Source organism: Bidens hawaiensis, unplaced genomic scaffold (genome assembly GCF_021521415.1).
Source record: "Bidens hawaiensis isolate Kalapana, Puna unplaced genomic scaffold, B.hawaiensis_p1.1 tig00022408_1, whole genome shotgun sequence".
NCBI lineage: Eukaryota > Viridiplantae > Streptophyta > Magnoliopsida > Asterales > Asteraceae > Bidens > Bidens hawaiensis.
The window spans coordinates 336,404-354,682 of NW_027493495.1; the positions used below are offsets into that span (position 1 = coordinate 336,404).

At 34.5% G+C, this 18,279-nt stretch overlaps 1 protein-coding gene and 2 pseudogenes across 1 annotated transcript; all 3 read left to right on the top strand.

Moving 5' to 3' along the window:
* Positions 1 to 5,595: 5,595 nt before the first annotated feature.
* LOC143565556 (glyoxylase I 4-like) lies at positions 5,596 to 7,179 on the top strand. Its single transcript, XM_077052501.1, has 3 exons — positions 5,596 to 5,791; positions 6,084 to 6,189; positions 6,761 to 7,179. The coding sequence occupies exons 1-3, from the start codon at positions 5,637 to 5,639 to the stop codon at positions 7,013 to 7,015; spliced, it is 516 nt and encodes a 171-aa protein (XP_076908616.1). The 5' UTR covers positions 5,596 to 5,636; the 3' UTR covers positions 7,016 to 7,179.
* A 3,588-nt stretch (positions 7,180 to 10,767) lies between these two features.
* On the top strand, positions 10,768 to 13,121 carry LOC143565557 (peptide deformylase 1A, chloroplastic-like; annotated as a pseudogene).
* Positions 13,122 to 13,458: 337 nt separating this feature from the next.
* On the top strand, positions 13,459 to 17,247 carry LOC143565564 (transport protein particle 20 kDa subunit-like; annotated as a pseudogene).
* The last annotated feature ends 1,032 nt before the right edge of the window (positions 17,248 to 18,279 follow it).

The following is an 18,279-nucleotide window of genomic DNA, read 5'->3' on the forward strand; positions in this document are numbered from 1 at the left end:
TAAAACACTATAAGTTGTTAGCGAAACTTTTATTTAGAATTATTTTTCTAATTAAATAGCAACATATCACAATCCACCCATCATTATAACATTGTTTTAAGGGTAAACAAATTGAGTTGTTCATAAAATACTCGAGATCGACTAGCTACAAACTCGAATCAAGTTGAGCTTAAATGAGCTAGAATATGACTTGAGCTTCTTTTGGAGCTCTTTTAGTAAGCAAGCTTGGGCTCGAGCTTCACGTATCAAACTTTAATAGAGTCACGAGCCTAATCAAGTCTATTATTTATATATATTTTTATTTAGTTTTTTAAATATTGATTATATATATATATAATTAAAAAAAACTTAAATAATATATAGCCAAACGAGACAAGTCCGAAGTAACTATTATATATAGAAGTTGATAAAATATAAGTAATAAATAGATGGTACGTAAACGGGTGAAGTCCGAAAACATCTTGAGCTTGAAAAGTACACACAAGCCTAACTAAAGCTTTAAAAATAAAGTTACAAATGAACCAAGCTCAAGTTGTCTTAAATTCAAACGAGATTAATCTTCTTATCGCAAGACTGCTTACCTGTACATGACATTGAAACCTCTAATAGGACTTATTAGACCATCAAAGAAAAATGCAAGATGAGGGGACCAGGATGGCCAAAACATTTATCCCGATCAAGACCAGAATTTATGAGTATATGATGAATTGAGATGGACGGGAACTTCATCCCCTCATAGGTACCGACCAAAATCTCCATGGATTCGTCATATGGGATCCACTCATTGCAGGTGGGGGTGTCAATCATGTTGTGTTGATGGGTTAACAAGTTGTAGATTAACAAGTTAAAAAATGCAACCAAATCCAGCTCATATTATTATTCGTGTCAAAAACATATAACCCATATTTGAAATATCATAAATGTTGACGAGTTATAACTGGGTTATCTATAGTACATCTATCTATTCTAATAAAAGCCTACCATTTTTGCTAATTGCCAATACCATAGCCCTCCTCACCTTTTTTTCAACCAATTTTCATATATGGTCCTTATCCTTTAAGTCATTTCAATATATGATATTAAAATTATAGGTTTATTCCAACTAAATCCATTACTACGTATAATAAGTATTCTCCATTTGTATTGACAAGAGACGATTAGTGACTTTTGAAGTGTTAATTAAAGTGTTTATTATAGTTTATATTCAAAATAATAAACAATAAACATTCGATTCATAATATGTGGAATGAGAACAATCGACTTGGACTAAATCTCGATAACGTCAGCGACTAAGACTTGGCTTTTAATACCTAAAAATACATACGATTTTAAAACTAAAAGTTTTCGGGTTGACCAGAAACCTAGAATCCGAACCCAAGAACCAACCCGAGTTACTTCGGTTCAGGTTCAGGTTCAGGTTAGTATTTTCTTGGGTTCGAGTTTCTCGGGTCGAGTTAGTTTGAGTTCAGGTGCGGGTTTTCTTGGGTTGTGTTTCATGTTACGGGTAAAAGTGACAACCCTACTTTCAATGATTATAAATAAGAATCACTACCTTCACTTTATGTAACTTTAAATCTTCTAATATTTTTCTAACTCAGAATAATCACTATTATTTGAACATGGTTTTAATGTTAGTATGTATTTTTCATTTTCCTGACAATTATATTCATATGAAATCAACAAATCATTTTGTTATATTTAAAGTATCGGTTTTTATGTTGCTTGATTATACAATTTTTAATTGTAAAATATAAAGTCAATTAAAATTTTGTCATACACAGAATATTAATGACAACAAATTTATCATGATTAATCAATTTCAAATTGTAAAGATTCAAAGGATGATTAAGCTCAGGTATATAGTTTTTGGGATAATCATGTTTTTTTTTTGGTAAACATGAGCAAATGTTCTCAAATGACATCATATTAATTTATTAAAAGCAATGATATTTTATGTGTATGAATATTTTTTTATTAGTATCATGGATATATATTATCATTTATCTAGAGTTGTTATGTACCTGGAGAACCTTTTTTTCACACGGACAACTATATATGACTATATCAAGAGTTATAAGCAGATTTATATGTTACTTTATTAAGAGTTACAGGCAGACATGAACTAAAGATTTTGATTTTTTATAGACAATGTATACCTGTTAATACAATCACAAATGTAGTGTAAAAGGAAGTTTTTACCTATTTATAACATATTTGCGTAACCTTACTTATGTAATTTCTGTAATTTTAATTTAATTGTAATTGTATTAACAATATATGATCAATTTGTTTACTGTATTTCACTTAATGATCAAAGTTTAAAATTTTCAACAATTACTCGTGTAATACACGGGCCTCAAACTAGTATTTAATAAGTTAATACGACTATGAAAAGTAGATAAGGACATTATGCATCCAAATAACCCACATGCAAATTATATTATTGGTTCACTGTTAACTACTCTCTTTCTCACCCATTATATTTCTAAGTTATTAGAGTTAATGGTCATTTTTGTTCCTGTGGTTTGCTACTTTCACCATTTCAGTCCAAAATTTGTATTTTTGTCAATTTAGTCCTCATAGTTTTAAGTATTAGCCAATTACGTCCTATTCGTCTAACGGCATCCAGCTATGTCGTTAGTTTAAGGGTATTTTTGTCTTTCTCCTTATTATTTTGAGTTATTGGTCATTTTCGTCCCTGTGGTTTGATACTTTTGCCAATTCAGTCCAAAGTTTGAAATTTTGTCAGTTTAAGTCAGTTTTTTTTCTATAACCCTAGAGAGCATTATCCAAGCCCAAAACAAGTCTGCATTTACTCTGTCGACAACAATAATCATACCCCCTCCTCTCGTATTTAGTTTCTAGACGGTTTCCAAACTCTCCCCCATGGTGGAATTCAATGGTAAAGTGGTAAAAGCAATTCCGTGAAACCGAATTGTACTGAAAAAACTAAAAATCGTTTCTTTGATGAATGCATAATATTTAGGGTTTAGAGATTAACATATTATAACGAAAATCTGGGTCATAATCAACTATTATACATTAATCAACAAAACAATTTTAATTTTTTCTGTATAATTCGGTTTCAGGGAATTACCTTGACCACTTTACCATTGAATTCCACCATGGAGAAGATTTTAGGAAATGTCTAGAAACTAAATATAGGGTATAATTACTGTTGTCAACAGAGTAAATGCATACCAGTATTTGAGGTTGCTCGATGGTTTTGGGCTTGAATTATGCTCTTCAGGGTTATAAACAAAAAACATAAAAAATAAAAAAAAACTAAATTAAACTGAACATTAAATTGACAAGTTTTCAAACTTTGGACTGAATTGGCAAAGATATCAAACCACAGGGATTAAAATGACCATTAACTCAAAATTAAAAGAAGAAAGACAAAAATACCCTTAAACTAACGGCATAGCTGGATGCCGTTAGACGGATGGGACGTAATTGGCTAATATTTAAAATTATGAGGACTAAATTGATAAAATTAAAAATTTTGGACTGAAGTGGTGAAAGTAGCAAAACCACAGGGACAAAAATGGCCATTAACTCAAGTCATAAGTGTTTATGTACTATTTGGTCTCACACATCAACCAAATGAAGTTGTTGATTAAACCAATAGTTTTGTCTACATTTGCGGAGTTTTGAAAAGTTACCTAAACACAATACTTTCAAATGAAGTGGCTTTATTCTTTTTCTAACGTTTGTATAATTAAAGTTATTATTGTTGTTTTCCAATTCTAGTCTTGGTCACAACTCCTATTTAATTTGAACTATCCACCTCACAAACGCCAAAATCTACAATACCTCAACATCACGCACGTTTTCCGTTTGACGATAAGGACCACCAACACATGATTGTCAACAATACATCTTCACCCCACCTACTCCGACACTGCCCATCCGTTAAATAACAAAACATAGTTCCCCTTCATATATCACCGACAAGTATTGGGCGCAATGGTGGCACATGAGAGAACTGCATAGTTAAACGTGCTCGGGTAAGAGTAATTTATAACTAGTGATTTCCTATTAAGTTTCCACTCGACTAACAAAAAACAAATCCATAAATTCCTCGTGAACAAAGCAACCAATATTGGTTGGTGTGAGAGACCAAATCATACATAAAAACTTAGAAATATAGCGGGTGCATGTGGGTGATTTGGATGGCATAATGTCCTTTTCTACTTTACATAGTCATACTAACTTATTAAATATGTTATTATAGATAACCCACTTGTATTAAACACAAAACAATAATAACTTAAATTGTAAAAACGTTAGAAAAAGAATAAAGCCACTTCATTTGAAAGTGTTGTGTTTAGTATTCTGTTTAGGTAACTTGTCAAAACCCCGCAAATGTAGACAAAAACTATTGGTTCATGGGATGCTTAATAGGAGTTATTTTGACATTTAGTAATCATCAAATTCAATTCAGCAATAACCATTAAGATATTTTTAATACAAAACGTGTGATTCTCAAACTATAAAATAATCAAATATAAATTTCTACACATTTATCTTATTAGAATGATTGATTAAATAAAATACGGTACAATTGTTTTATGGGTGTTTTAAAGAAATGATTTATTAAATAAAGTACGGTACAATTGTTTTATGGGTGTGTTAAAAATAATCGAAAACGTTGACATTCAAAGCGAGCATGTTAGTCGGTTTAAGATTCAAACGGTTTGTTAGTTTAAGGATTAATCCGGTCCTAAACTTAGAACCAGTCGAGTAAACAAAATTAATCTTTTAACTTTTACAATTTGTATATATTGTTTGTTTATGAAATATGTGATCACATGTATTATAAATATAACCATGAACACTATTATCATTTTAACTTCTTATACAAATTAACGTTTTAAAAAATTAGGCTTAAAACTCCAACTTAGACAGTTTGGTTTGTCTTTCCTCGAAATTGCAGATGGAGTTATCCAAAATTTCCATCAAACCGGCCTAATCAACTAAGACCAGGGGGTAACAATTTCTGACACAACATAAAAAAAATCATGTTTTTGGTTTTCATATCTACACTATTGTATAAGAAACATGTCGTATTTAGGTTGCATGTATAATTAATGTGTCACGTTTGGGTTAACTAATTATAAATAATGTAAATTAATCGTGTTCAACTTACATAATTTTAAACATACAAAATTACATGAATTTGACATATTACTATATTAGCTTGAGTGCGTCTATTTTATTTATTTATTAAAAAAAAGGAAAAAGGTAGATAGATAGTCATTATAAATCCCACTGTACCTAATATTTACAGCTGGGAGTTGAGTTGGTTTGTTTAAGCTAAAAACAAAATGAGACGAGATATGCCAAAGTTGCCAACCCTACATCAATGTGGAACCTACGTGTCATATGTAAGATAATCTTGACACGTGGAAAAGATACCCCAAAAGCTTGTTAAAAATCTTTCTATCTATAAATAGCCTCCACCGGTTCTTCTCATCCTCCACTCCATCCATCCGTCCCGTGTCTGTATTTGAAATTTAAATAAACAAAAATATCTATCGATCACTAAATTAATTCATAATTATTCGTCTATAATAATTTCGAATCCTGTAATCATTTTCGTTGTTTCCAATTTGTGATTGTTACGTCGGAAAATGAAGGAAACCGCCGGAAATCCTCTGCATCTCAAGTCGTTGAATCACATCTCGCTCGTCTGCCGATCGGTTGAAGAATCGATTGATTTCTACACCAACGTTCTCGGTTTCTTTTCCATCCGAAGGCCTGGATCCTTTGATTTCGACGGTGCATGGTATTATTTTATACACAGGGCGTGTTTGGCTAAGCTCTTAAAAATTGCTTATTTGCTTATTTATTTTTGTTTTTTATATAAGCAAATGTAAGTCATTTGAAAAAGCTTCGTTAGGAAGCATTTTCGGAAATTGCTTATCGAAAAAAAAAAAAAAAAAACAGATAAGCAATTTCCAAAAGCTTAGCCAAACACCCCTCAAAACTATTGGTGTTTGAATCTAGAGTGATTGATCATTGATTATTGATAGCTGAAATCGATATTGTGACTTATGTTGTTAATTGATGATTTGCAGGCTATTTAACTATGCAATCGGGATTCATCTTTTGCAATCAGAAAACCCGAATAATATGCCCAAAAAGAGCGAAATTAATCCCAAAGATAATCATATTTCCTTCCAGGTAAAATTAGTTTTACAAAATTGGTAACATGTTATTAAGTGGCAAACGGACAACAAGTTGTCCATGCAAACTTTCTGAATTTTGGGAACATGCTATTAAGTGATTTTGTTAATTTTAATATTAGTAATAAATTTTTAATAAAATATAGTCTTTACATCAAGACAGAAAGACAAACGAACAACAAGCTCTACGAACAACAAGCTCTACTGCAAACTTGTTGAATTTTGATAACATGTTATTAAGTGATTTTTTTAATTTTAATATTTTTTTTAATAATAGTAATAAATTTTTGATAAAAAAAATGTGTTTACATCCGTCTAAGACAGATGGAAAACAAGCTGCCCTCCAAACTTGTTGAATTTTGATAACATGTTATTAAGTGATTTTGTTAATCTTAATATTTTCTAATAATAGTAATAAATTTTTAATAAAATATAGTGTTTACTTCAAAACAGAAGTCAAACGGGTAACAAGCTGTTCTGTAAATATGTTGAGTTTTGATAACTTTAATTAAATACGTGTTTACATCATATTTTTTAATTAATAATTTTGATTTGAATTTTGATAATAGTGTGAGAGCATGGGAGCAGTGGAGAAGAAGCTGAAGGAGATGGATATAACCTACAAGAGACAGAGAGTGGAAGAAGGTGGAATCTACGTGGACCAGCTGTTCTTCCATGATCCGGATGGGTTCATGATCGAGATATGCAACTGTGATAACCTTCCGGTGGTCCCGATAGCCGGAGAGATGGTTCGGTCATGTTCGCGGTTGAATTTGGATATCATATCTTCTCAGAAACAAATACAAACATTTGTGCAGTTATAAAGCCAGTGAATCCTGGTGTATGTTTTATATTATTATGATCATGAGATGTTGCTTTCTGGTTATGGAGTGATTTGCTCTATGTGATTTATTTTACGTACTGTTATAGGGTTTTTAAAATAAATTAAATCTGGTGACACCCTAATGGGGTTGATGCCATTTCTATCTTTTTTAGAAATCATTTAGATTTCGTAAATTCGAGCCGGGGTCTCACCGGAAGCAGCCTCTCTATCCTTATGGGGTAGAGGTAAGGCTGTCTACATCTTACCCTCCTCAGACCCTACCATAGCTTTGCTATTGGTGGGATATACTGAGTACGATGATGATGATGATATGATGATGATTTAGATTTCGTAAATGTTAAGTGTTTGATTTCTTTAAGTGTTCATCTGTAGAAGAATATTATTACTCTCTTGAGATTCTAAAAAATGACAAACATCTAAGTAGATCAACCCAATGTTTTCAGACCCGGTCCGAGCGTCAACCCGGCCAGGGCGTCGTACCGGGTCAAAGGTCGGACCGACCCGGGAGGGCGGATCGGTGTTTGACCCGGATGATGTCATAAATTTATATATATATATTTATATATAATTCATATACATATAAAAACCAATAATAACAAAAAATAATAATAATAACAAACCTTAATGTTTATTTATATTTCATACATTGTTTTTTGAATATATATGATATATATTTGATCAATAAATACATCAATGAATCTTGGTTGATTGGCTCATGGGTAACTTCTATCTAGGAAATGACCCAAGTTCGAATCCCATCATACACATTTCATTTTAGATTTAATAAAAAATGGGTTTTACCGGTCGACCCGTCGGGTCACTGGGTCCGGGCCGACCGTCACCCGCCAAACCCGGCCGGGTTTTTCGAAAACTGGTCAAATGTCTCACCCGGCCCGGTTCTGAGATCAGGTCCCGGTCCGACCGACCGGGCCGGGTTTCAAAACAGTGCATCAACCTTAGGTTTCGTGTGTTCAACGGGTTCAGGATTTTTATTTTTTCTTTTCAGGTTTCGTGTTTCGTAATTCTTGTGATAGCTTTCTATCATGTAATACTTCACGTTCATATAAAAGTATTTTGTGTATACACGAAATTAATACTCACTTTAAGATAAAAGTGTGTATGTGTATAAAAGAACTTACTATATTGTAAGAAATTAGTTGGTACTTTCGCTTGTTGACGGTCAACAAGAACTTTCATAGCTATCTTTTTGACGGTTAACAAAAACTTTCACAGCTATCTATATTTTTAACGATCAGCAAAAAAATTTTTATTTATATATACAACACCTGGCTAGCAAGAAGCAAGCAAACACCAAAACACAACCACCATTAATACATCACACATACACGCCTAGTAGATAAACTACCCCATAGCACCACATTACATATTTATATTTAGGAATTAAAATTGAAATTACACCACTTCTTCCACGTCAAGACTACCTCTTGGATTTATTCTTCATCCACAAGAAGGTCAACGCTTGATCTCACTTATTACATTATTCAAGTGTGTCAGCTTTCTTTCGAACATCAAATGATTTCATACCTTCCAAACACACCAAATCGTTATGAGACAAAACGCATGAAAGACCTTTGCTTTCCGAGTCAGCAAACATGAATACTTATAAAGTTCCAACAAATCACGAGTCGAAAAAGCATAAACATTGGAACCTTACAACTAACAGGCAAAGATACACCATACCCGTTGGGCGAATTGACACGACACTAGTAGATAGTAGATGTTCCGCCATTTCCAACTCCCCCCTCACATACCAGACACGCGATCTAGGCAACCGGAATATTCCACATTGCCAATAAAAACAATGAGGGGATCTGTTCTTGATACATGATTATTTCATAATTTGAAATTTTTTTAATATCTTTTATTAGTTTTAAGTTTATCTTGTTTTCAATTTTATCTCTTTTTATTTTAGTATAAGTTCAGAAAGTCATGGATAGTAACTTATCGGCCCATAAGAACCGAAACTTTGTTTTTAGTAGGATTGGGTTTGCTATCCAAAAAGGGGTTGTGGTGCAGCTTGTTGCCCGCTTACTTGCCACTTCATTGTAAATCGTTTGGTTGTTTTTAATGAAATTTATTAAACTTCTCGTATAAGTTAGGTTTGAAAATTATGTAATTTTTAGTTTTTGATTTATTCATAAAGAACTTTGTTTTTGGAACCTATGGTTCGGTTCATCGTCATTGATTAATCATAAGTCTCTTGAGCCATTGTTCGCTTCTAAAACTGCATCAATTTCATATCCGCTCGCCACACTAAATTACCCGCCTTCTTTGACACAAAGCTATTCCATTCAAATGTATACCAACATTCCACATACGAGGCTGTAGCAAACTAATTCTTTATACTCTTCATCGAAAATTCTGACCCTTAATCCAACCCCCACACGAACCGGCCCTGTTTTTCAGGTTTCACAAAACAATAAAAATCGTCAGTTTTTTTGTTTCAGTTCAACTATTTTGATTTTTTCGGTTTAAGATGCTTTTTTTTATATCATGTGCACCCGTCTAATGGTATTCTTTGGGTGGGTGGCTTTGATTTTTGTAGAGTTTGGTTATGGAGCGATATGGTGGAAAGGTTCTTAGAGGAAGAGGTTAATGGGCTGGGCCTAGATGGGAAGCCCATAAAGGTTGATGGGTGTGGGTGGCCGGCCCATATTTTACAACACGAATGTAATCATTTAGAAGGAACTTTGTATGTTGAGAAGATGGTGAAACGAACATTTAGGACTATTGAAAACATGTGCTTGCCGCTTGTGAATGAGTATCCTAAGCAGGGTGTTCGATGACATTAAGGTGTTTGATTACATTTAGCTACATTTGAACTTAAAACTACTTTCTTAAATTACTAGGTATTTTGAAAAATCGATGTTACATCGATGGTGGCATATTCATTTGAGTGATCATCTACTTGATACATACAAAAACCAATTTCATCATGAAACCAAAATCGAGGAACGACAAATTCATCAACCAAAATTGGATTTGAAACAGAAACCGCAAACGCAAATGCACTCCTCGTTTTCATTCTTTTCCATAATTGTTTTATAGGGGTATATATACTAATTTGGTATTATGTGGTTTGGTTTGCTAGCAATTTCACGAGCTTGCAAGTGAAATGTTACAACTAACAAGTTTGACTTTTTTTTATCCACATGTAACTAAATTTTTTTAACGATAATTTGGATCGTTTACGGACTACTAACTCATCTGATCATCTCCATTATTTTAGTACGGGAGACCACCATCTAGAGGAAACTCACGTATGGTGCAAACCCGCTAGCCCAACCCGGAACCTCCATTGTATCAAGACCTCCTCTTTAGATTAAGCTTTTGATTGTCTCACCTTGACCATTTGAACTAACAATCATGAACAACTACATATTCTCTACAATACAAAACTATATCTACATGAAATCAGAAGTGCGCAAAAAAACTGGTTCTGGACCAACCTGGCGATTCCTACTTGGAACCGGACCATACCCTACCCTACCCGCGGGTACGAACCTGGCTTTGGGTATCTCTCCGGAGTTGTACCCGGAACTGAAACCGACCCGGACTCGGTTCCACCTATACCCGGTCAAAACCCAACCCTACCCGAAACCCAAAAAAAACCGGGAAAAACATCCGACTATATTCGGAATTGGTTGACCGGTTTGTGCACCTTTGATGAAATGAAAGACAACATTTATAAGAAAATAACAGCAGGCCCAAATGTGCAACCAGTTGATTTCCGACCGCCGAATTGCTAAATCAATCAAATCAACTGCGATGGAAGTAATCCGGCGGCCTTCGCAACGTTTCACTTCAACACCACTCGCCGTAGGAGAATACGTCAAGCTTCCATTTCTTCTTCAATCCAAAACCCTAATTATCCCATCCCAACATAAACCCATCTTAAACCCTCAATTCATTCCCGCCGTTAATAAAGGCTTCAGTTCTTCTACCGCTTCGACTCCGGCGAGCTGGTTATTCGGTTAAAAGAAGAAGATAATGCACTTGCCGAGTATTGTGCAAGCCGGTTACCCGGTTCTTCACGAACCCGCTAAGGAAGTCCCGGTTGAAGAAATCGGGTCGGATCGGATCCAGAAGATAATTGATGATATGGTGCAGGTCATGAGGAGACGACCCGGTGTTGGTTTTGCTGCTCCACAAATTGGCATTCCTTTAAAAGTAAAGTTTTTTTATTTATTTATTGTTTATGTTTAATTAATCAGAAATTAATTAATGAAGATTATTGGTTTAATTTGGTCCTTGCAGATTATTGTGTTGGAGGATACTAAAGAGTATATATCACATGCACCAGAGGAAGAGAATAAGGAACAAGACAGAAGACCTTTTGATCTTTTGGTATGCAAAATTTATGTCAGTTTGTGATTTTGAAGCTTTCTAATTGGATTCTTGAAATTGCAGGTTATTTTGAACCCGAAACTCAAAAAGAAGGGCAACAAATCAGCATTCTTTTTCGAAGGCTGCTTAAGGTGTGTTCGCTGGCCTTCAATCTAATTAATAAACTCTAAACATATTGATAGTTTCTTTAACATTTTGACTGCAAGTCTGCAATTTGTATGATTACACGTTCCATTTATTAAGAAAAACTCTAACTGGTCGAGAAAGTAAATATTTGAGAATTGAGTTTACTCATTGTGACAATTTCAGTTCATTTACTAAGGTATGGGAAGGATTAGGGATTTAGGGTTTATGCAGTTAATGCAGAAAAATATCGAATGTCGGTCAAGGACCAATATTTGAGGTATCGGTTATCGCGGTGAGATAACGGTGGGATATCGGTACTTTTAATATCGTGCAAACTTTATATATATATAGCATAGCAACTTAATACTAACAATTATGTATACTCTTCTACCATTAACAGATTAACCTTTTGCAACTAACACTAACAATTGTAGCAAGTAGGAACTCATTAAGACTTAAAACACTAACATTAAACACTAAAAATTGACAATTAAGACTTAAAGTCTGATATCGGGGGAAAATCGGTGATATATTGGTCCAATATCACTGATATTATCGGTACTGATATTCTGCTAGAGGTCCGATAACCGTTATAGCACTGCTATAGCACCGATATCGACTGCAATTTAGGGCTGTGTTATAGGTCAAACGTTTTAAACTTTATGTGAGCCAAAGTGTATTAAGTGTTGATACGTACAATTTTCAAAAAAATTTAATTCATTATTTAGATTATTAATATATTTATTGTAGTAATTTAGTTTTTGTATTTAATACATTATTTCTACTTCATTGGCTCATTTAATACCAATTTCGACCCGTTTTAAGTGAGGAAGTTATATAAGCGTGACCTGCTTTGACCGGTTAATGAACCCACATGCAAATTAACATATTGCTTGAAGAATGGGTCAAGATTTCCACCCCTAGTACATAACTTTGGGTTTGGTAAAATGGGAATTGGATTTTGATAAGCATCGAGATAATTATTGACCTGCCAATTATGTATATTGAATTTTGATTATATGTACTTTAATCGCAACGATAGATTTCAACTTTCACATCTAAATACCATCTTAACATTATTGTAACACATCGATCGAGATGGTAGTGATCTAATGGTTGTTTGTTGGTGTGAGTTTTGCAGTGTTGATGGATATAGAGCATTGGTGGAAAGGTCCCTAGAGGTTGAGGTTAACGGGCTGGGCCGAGATGGGAAGCCCATAAAGGTGGATGCCTGTGGGTGGCAGGCTCGTATTCTACAACACGAGTGTGATCATTTAGATGGAACTTTGTATGTTGATAAGATGGTGAAACGGACATTTAGGACCATTGACAACGTGGACTTACCACTTGCTAATGGGTGCCCTAAGCTGGGTGTTCGATGACAACAAAGTTTTAAGATGATTTCAAACCAGTTAAGATTTTTTGGTCCCTCAAATGTCATAGCTTCGATATTAAAGAAAATAAGAATCGTCCAAGATTTGGTCATAAGAGTTGTAACCCATTTGTTTAAAGGTTTTGGTTGCCTGTTTATTGATGACTCATGGGTGATGCAACAACCAACTGATATGAAATTCTGAATGAAAGGTGTGTTTGGTTTGAGGGTTTTTGGAATGGAGCAATTGGTATGAAAGTAATTCAAGGCAAACACTCTTAAAAAGGTCTATAAATTCTAATTGAAAATGATGCTCTAAATTCTTTACGTTAGGGTTTGTTTGGTATGGGGTAATGGAATGGATAACGGAATGGATAACGGAATGGAATGGACAAAGGAATGGAATGGGTTATTACCATTCCAATGAAATGTTTGGTTACCACATGGGAATGAAATGAATCATTATTTTGTATTGTTGGTAGGTAAAAAAAAATAAAATTAAAATGATAGTGAGTGGTGGTGGGAGCGGGTGGCGGTGGAGGTGGTGGTGGGCAACGATGACGGTGGGCGGCGTGTGTGATGGTGGGGTGATGATTGATGGATGCGGCGGGTGGCTGGCACTGATGGCAATGGTTTGTGGAGGTGGGTGGTGGTGGCGGAGGACGTAGATGGTGGTGATTGGTGGCAGTGGCGGCGGCGGTGGGCAGCGGTGACGGTGGACGGCATGTGTGATGGTGGGGTGATGGTTGATATATGCGGCGGGCGACTGGCTATGCTCAGTAGCTGCCACCGATGGCGATGGTTGGTGGCGGCGGTGGACGGTGATGGTGGTGGCTGGGTGGCAGTGGCGGTGGTGGGTGTTGATGTTGGGAGGGTGGTGGAGGTTATGTAGGGTGAAGGAGGGAATGGAATGATAAAAAAATATGGGGTATGGATGGAATGAAATTGAGGTATTTTAGAGGGAATGGAATGGACTATGTAATGGGTCATTTCATTTCTTTGGTCAACCAAACATACTATTTTCCATTCCCTCATAATGGGTCATTCCATTTCTGCATACCAAACGCTACCTTAGTTTTATGTAAACTTCGTCAAAATGAGTTTGATAAGTTGGAATAATGGGTGCATTTAATGTTATTTTTTTGAGGTGCTACACGTCTATGTTATATATTTTAGTGTAATTTGATTGACCCGTCGATCAATTAATCACAATATACATTAAACAAGTTGGGAGGTGTCGGTGCACACTTGTTTGAGTTTATTATAATGCTTCTCCTAACGAACGGGGGTTTCAAGGTGACAACACCCTTAGGCCATGTGTAGTGAGCGTGGGCTCAGGCGATTTTTGGGCGAAATGGGGCTAGAACACCGTTCCCCCAGGCGATAAGGGGCGGGGGGCGGGGTCTTTTTCTCGCTCAGCATGTCTGTTGTTTTATTTGTTTATATTATTATTATATATATATGTATGTGTAAGATATATATATGTACATATATATATATATTATATTACTATTTGTATATGTATATATGTTGTGTGTGTATATGTATATGTATATATGTTGTGTGTGTGTATATATGTATATGTATATATGTTGTGTGTGTGTGTATATATGTATATGTTGAGCTATATGTTTTTTTTATATTTTTAGTTATGTATTTTTTTTAGTTATGTATTTTTTTGTATTTCTTTTTAATATTAATGCATTTTTATATAATTATTTGAAGAAATTGGTTTTTATTTGATTAGTTTAATTATAAAAAGAAAATAATAAAAAAAGATACTGTGGGCCCAATTTGTAACCCCTACACCATTACATCCCAAAACAAATTCGCCCCCTTTGCTGACTGAGCGGCACGTGTCATAATTCGCCCCCATTTGTAGCCCCTCCACTACACATAGCCTTAGCAGCAGTGTCCAAGGTGTAGTGTCACTGGCCTTTGAGTTTTGACAGTTTTCAAATACTAATCCCTGATATAAAAATTCGATAGTTTTTTGTCATACTCTCTGGTATTGTTTCACTGCAAAATCACATATGAAGTTTGATAGTAGTCGGATTCGAGATCGACAATCTCCCAAGATATAACCCTTTGAGCAGGTTGAACTCCGAGAAACATTAGAGAGAAATAGACCATAAAACTTTGTTAATTTTCTTCTTAATAAAACACTAATGGTCATACCTTAAAATAAGCTTACAATGAAAAACTACAAAAGAAAACTACCTGGTACATGCACTATCCCACTAACATAAAACTAACAACCAACTAACGAAAACATGAATTATGGAATACTGAAGAAGAGGGAAACATGGCTAGGCAGTAGACACGTATCAAAGTTCTCTTCGCATATAAGTTTTATCCGATTAATTGATCGGAGAACCACCAAATAGTTTCAATCTAAAAGTGCATACGACTCTCAAATAATCCAAGTTATTCAGTTCCGAAGTTCCCCAACATGCTACACTAACTATAGATAATAATGGGTGATCTATGGGAACCACGAAAATTGCATATATTCGGATGATAATACTTGTATACCGATAATGTAAAAAGTTAACTTAGAGGGGTTTCACTGTAAGTTTGATTTTCATACTTTATACTTGACCCAAGCCAAGGGGATCGGAGAAAAGGCTTCTTCGCGGATCAAATTACACTGTACGTGTCTCTGCTCATACCTTTTATGATCGATCATTCACATATTATAAGCAATTAAATATATATATATATATAACCTTGATAATAATGCATCTCATCTGATCTTCTTTGGTATTCGTTAGGGTTTCTTTTTTTCTTAATTTTCTAGGTGTTTATGAAATTATTAAGATGTAGTAGTAGTTATCTCTGCTTAAGATCAAATTTGAGTATATGGAATTGAATCATGATACATACTAGTTTAAAGGTACACACTAGATAGATAACCTTTGTGATTTCACTTAGTTAACCTTTGATTTTTAGGATCAAGTTTGCATTTGAAGAGAGAACTTTTATTTGCAAGTGTATTTTCATCATAGATGTATGTATATTTACTCAAAATTGGTTATATAATATATCTAACACTTGCTTCATCATCTTGTTGCAGATATGCATATAATCTAGTCCACTTTTAGTTGTTTAGTGGACCAGAATGGCTTAGCACAGCATGCTCTATGATCGTTAGCAGAAATGATATTCCTATATACGAGGCCGAAGTTGGGAACTGCTCCTAAAGTATGTTTTCTTTTAATACTTTATACTTGTGAATTTTATCAATCAGTTACTATATAACAGTTTTCCTTCGTAAATCTTAAACCTATGCAACCCATGTTTTAAGTTTCAAACTTTGGAAATTCACATCTGTTAGCTATTATGAACTATATAAAGATTTCTAGAGCACCCGTATTGATTAAGAAACTCATAATTTGAAATGACAATTTAGAAAGAAGAAGCTGCACATCAGCATCAGTTCATCCTTCATGCAGCCTTGGATGTTGTACAGGATCTTGCGTGGACTACAAGTGCTATGTAAGACTCATAATCACCCTTTCTAACAATCGTATGATGATGATAAAATATTTATTTCAACTTATTCTGTTTCCAGGTTTTTAAAATCAATTGACAGTTCAATGATTTGGTGGTGTCGGTTTACGTGACAGCGGGTCATATCCTTCTTGCTTGTTTAATTGTTTTTTGTTTTCAATAGTATAATTTGTGAATTTTTTTTATCTTTCTATATAAATAATTTTCTTGACTCGAGCTTTACATACACGATTGATGTTGCTTCATGACTCCCGTAATGATGATGGAATTAAGAGCTTCTTTCAAGAGGTCCATGAGCTTTATATAAAGGCAAGTTTACCTTATCAAGTGTTTAAAGATTTTATAGTTTAAAAAAATAAAAATTGGATTGAATTGAATGCAAGAAAAAAATTGTCTTTATTCATTGTATGTCACATGCTTTCGGGTTCTTTTACCTTTGTATGCAAGTAACCTTCAGTAGAAGGTAAATAGTGATGTAAAATGATGGATGACATGGCTAGTGTCCCGACTCCCGTGTCCCCATTTTACTTGCTATAGAAGGTTACCTGTATCATATGCAGTAGCAAACCATTTTTATCTTACAAAGGCAAAAAGTGAAAATTCGTTACATTTTGGTTTTAATAAACATATAAATCAAAGATATTCTTTAATTTAGTTACTGTTTAACGTCTTGCAGATTCTTCTGAATCCTCTCTACCTACCTGGATCTCGTGTTACCTCTTCACATTTTGATACAAAGGTCCGAGCCCTTGCAAGGAGATACCTATGAGGGTAAAAGGGTAATAAAATAACTTCACATTTTCTGCTTTTTACGGTTGTTAGAAGTTATTGATATCCATGGGGACCATGGGGTTATGTAGAAGTGTGATGTTTTGTATTCTGATAGATTATGCAATTTTAAGTTTGAATTTGTTGTAACTTGCGTGGATTAGCATCAAATGCGGACTTAATGCTGAAAAGCTATGACCATGAGTTTAGGGGTGGCAATTCTGACCCGGCTCAAAAGACAACACGAAAATAAACAGGTTTTAGGGTTGTCATATCTATCTATGATAGACATGTGTTTCACCTTGACTGTTTTACATGGTATAGTTAAACATGTCGTGTTTAGGTTGATATTTTTAACTTATTTAATTTAAATAGGTCATATGTGGGTGTTTGACTTGTTTAATCCTTTTAATTAAATAGATTGACCCATCACATGTTTAATTAAACATGCCAATCGACAACTCATTTGCGTCCCCAGTACAGCTGTCCGGCTAATTTAGATAGATGAGTTAAGTGGTCGTATTTTGGATTAGTAGATTTTAAAAGTACTCATGATTAAGGTTGCCTTCTGACATGGTTAAATATACGCCTTATGTTTGTCAATACTCAAAGCACAAAAGTTTATCAAGAGATTGATTTTGATCCATTTAGCTGTTAAGCTAAGAAAATTTATCAAGAGATTGATTGATTTTTATCCATTAGTGTGAGATTCGGGTGAAGAAAAACTCCTTTGATCGGGTAATTTTCGACTTGTTCACTACTGACTATTTACCCGATTACAATCTTCAATTATTCCATACCCGGTCAATCTCATAATTTTCATCTCTTCTCCACAACATGCCCGAACCAATTTCCTTGTATAAACACGCACCCTTTAACACCCGCACGCGTGTTACTTGTAAATATGTTTCCTTATTCAGCTGCCACTTACAATCATATTACATTTACCGCCCTCTCCTAGCTCCAGACCACCACACCTCCGCCATGAATCCTGTCAGCTTTTACCCACATCTGGCTAAGGCAGCGAAGACAACTGAACTCCGTAATCTCTCTACAAGCCAACTTACCTAATAAACAATCTCAATAGGACAAAAAGT

Coding starts and splice junctions, on each gene's coding strand:
- LOC143565556 (XM_077052501.1), top strand. CDS start 5,637: ATGAAGGAAACCGCCGGAAATCCTCTGCATCTCAAGTCGTTGAATCAC. Junction 5,792..6,083: donor TTTGATTTCGACGGTGCATG/GTATTATTTTAT, acceptor GATGATTTGCAG/GCTATTTAACTATGCAATCG. Junction 6,190..6,760: donor ATAATCATATTTCCTTCCAG/GTAAAATTAGTT, acceptor TTTTGATAATAG/TGTGAGAGCATGGGAGCAGT.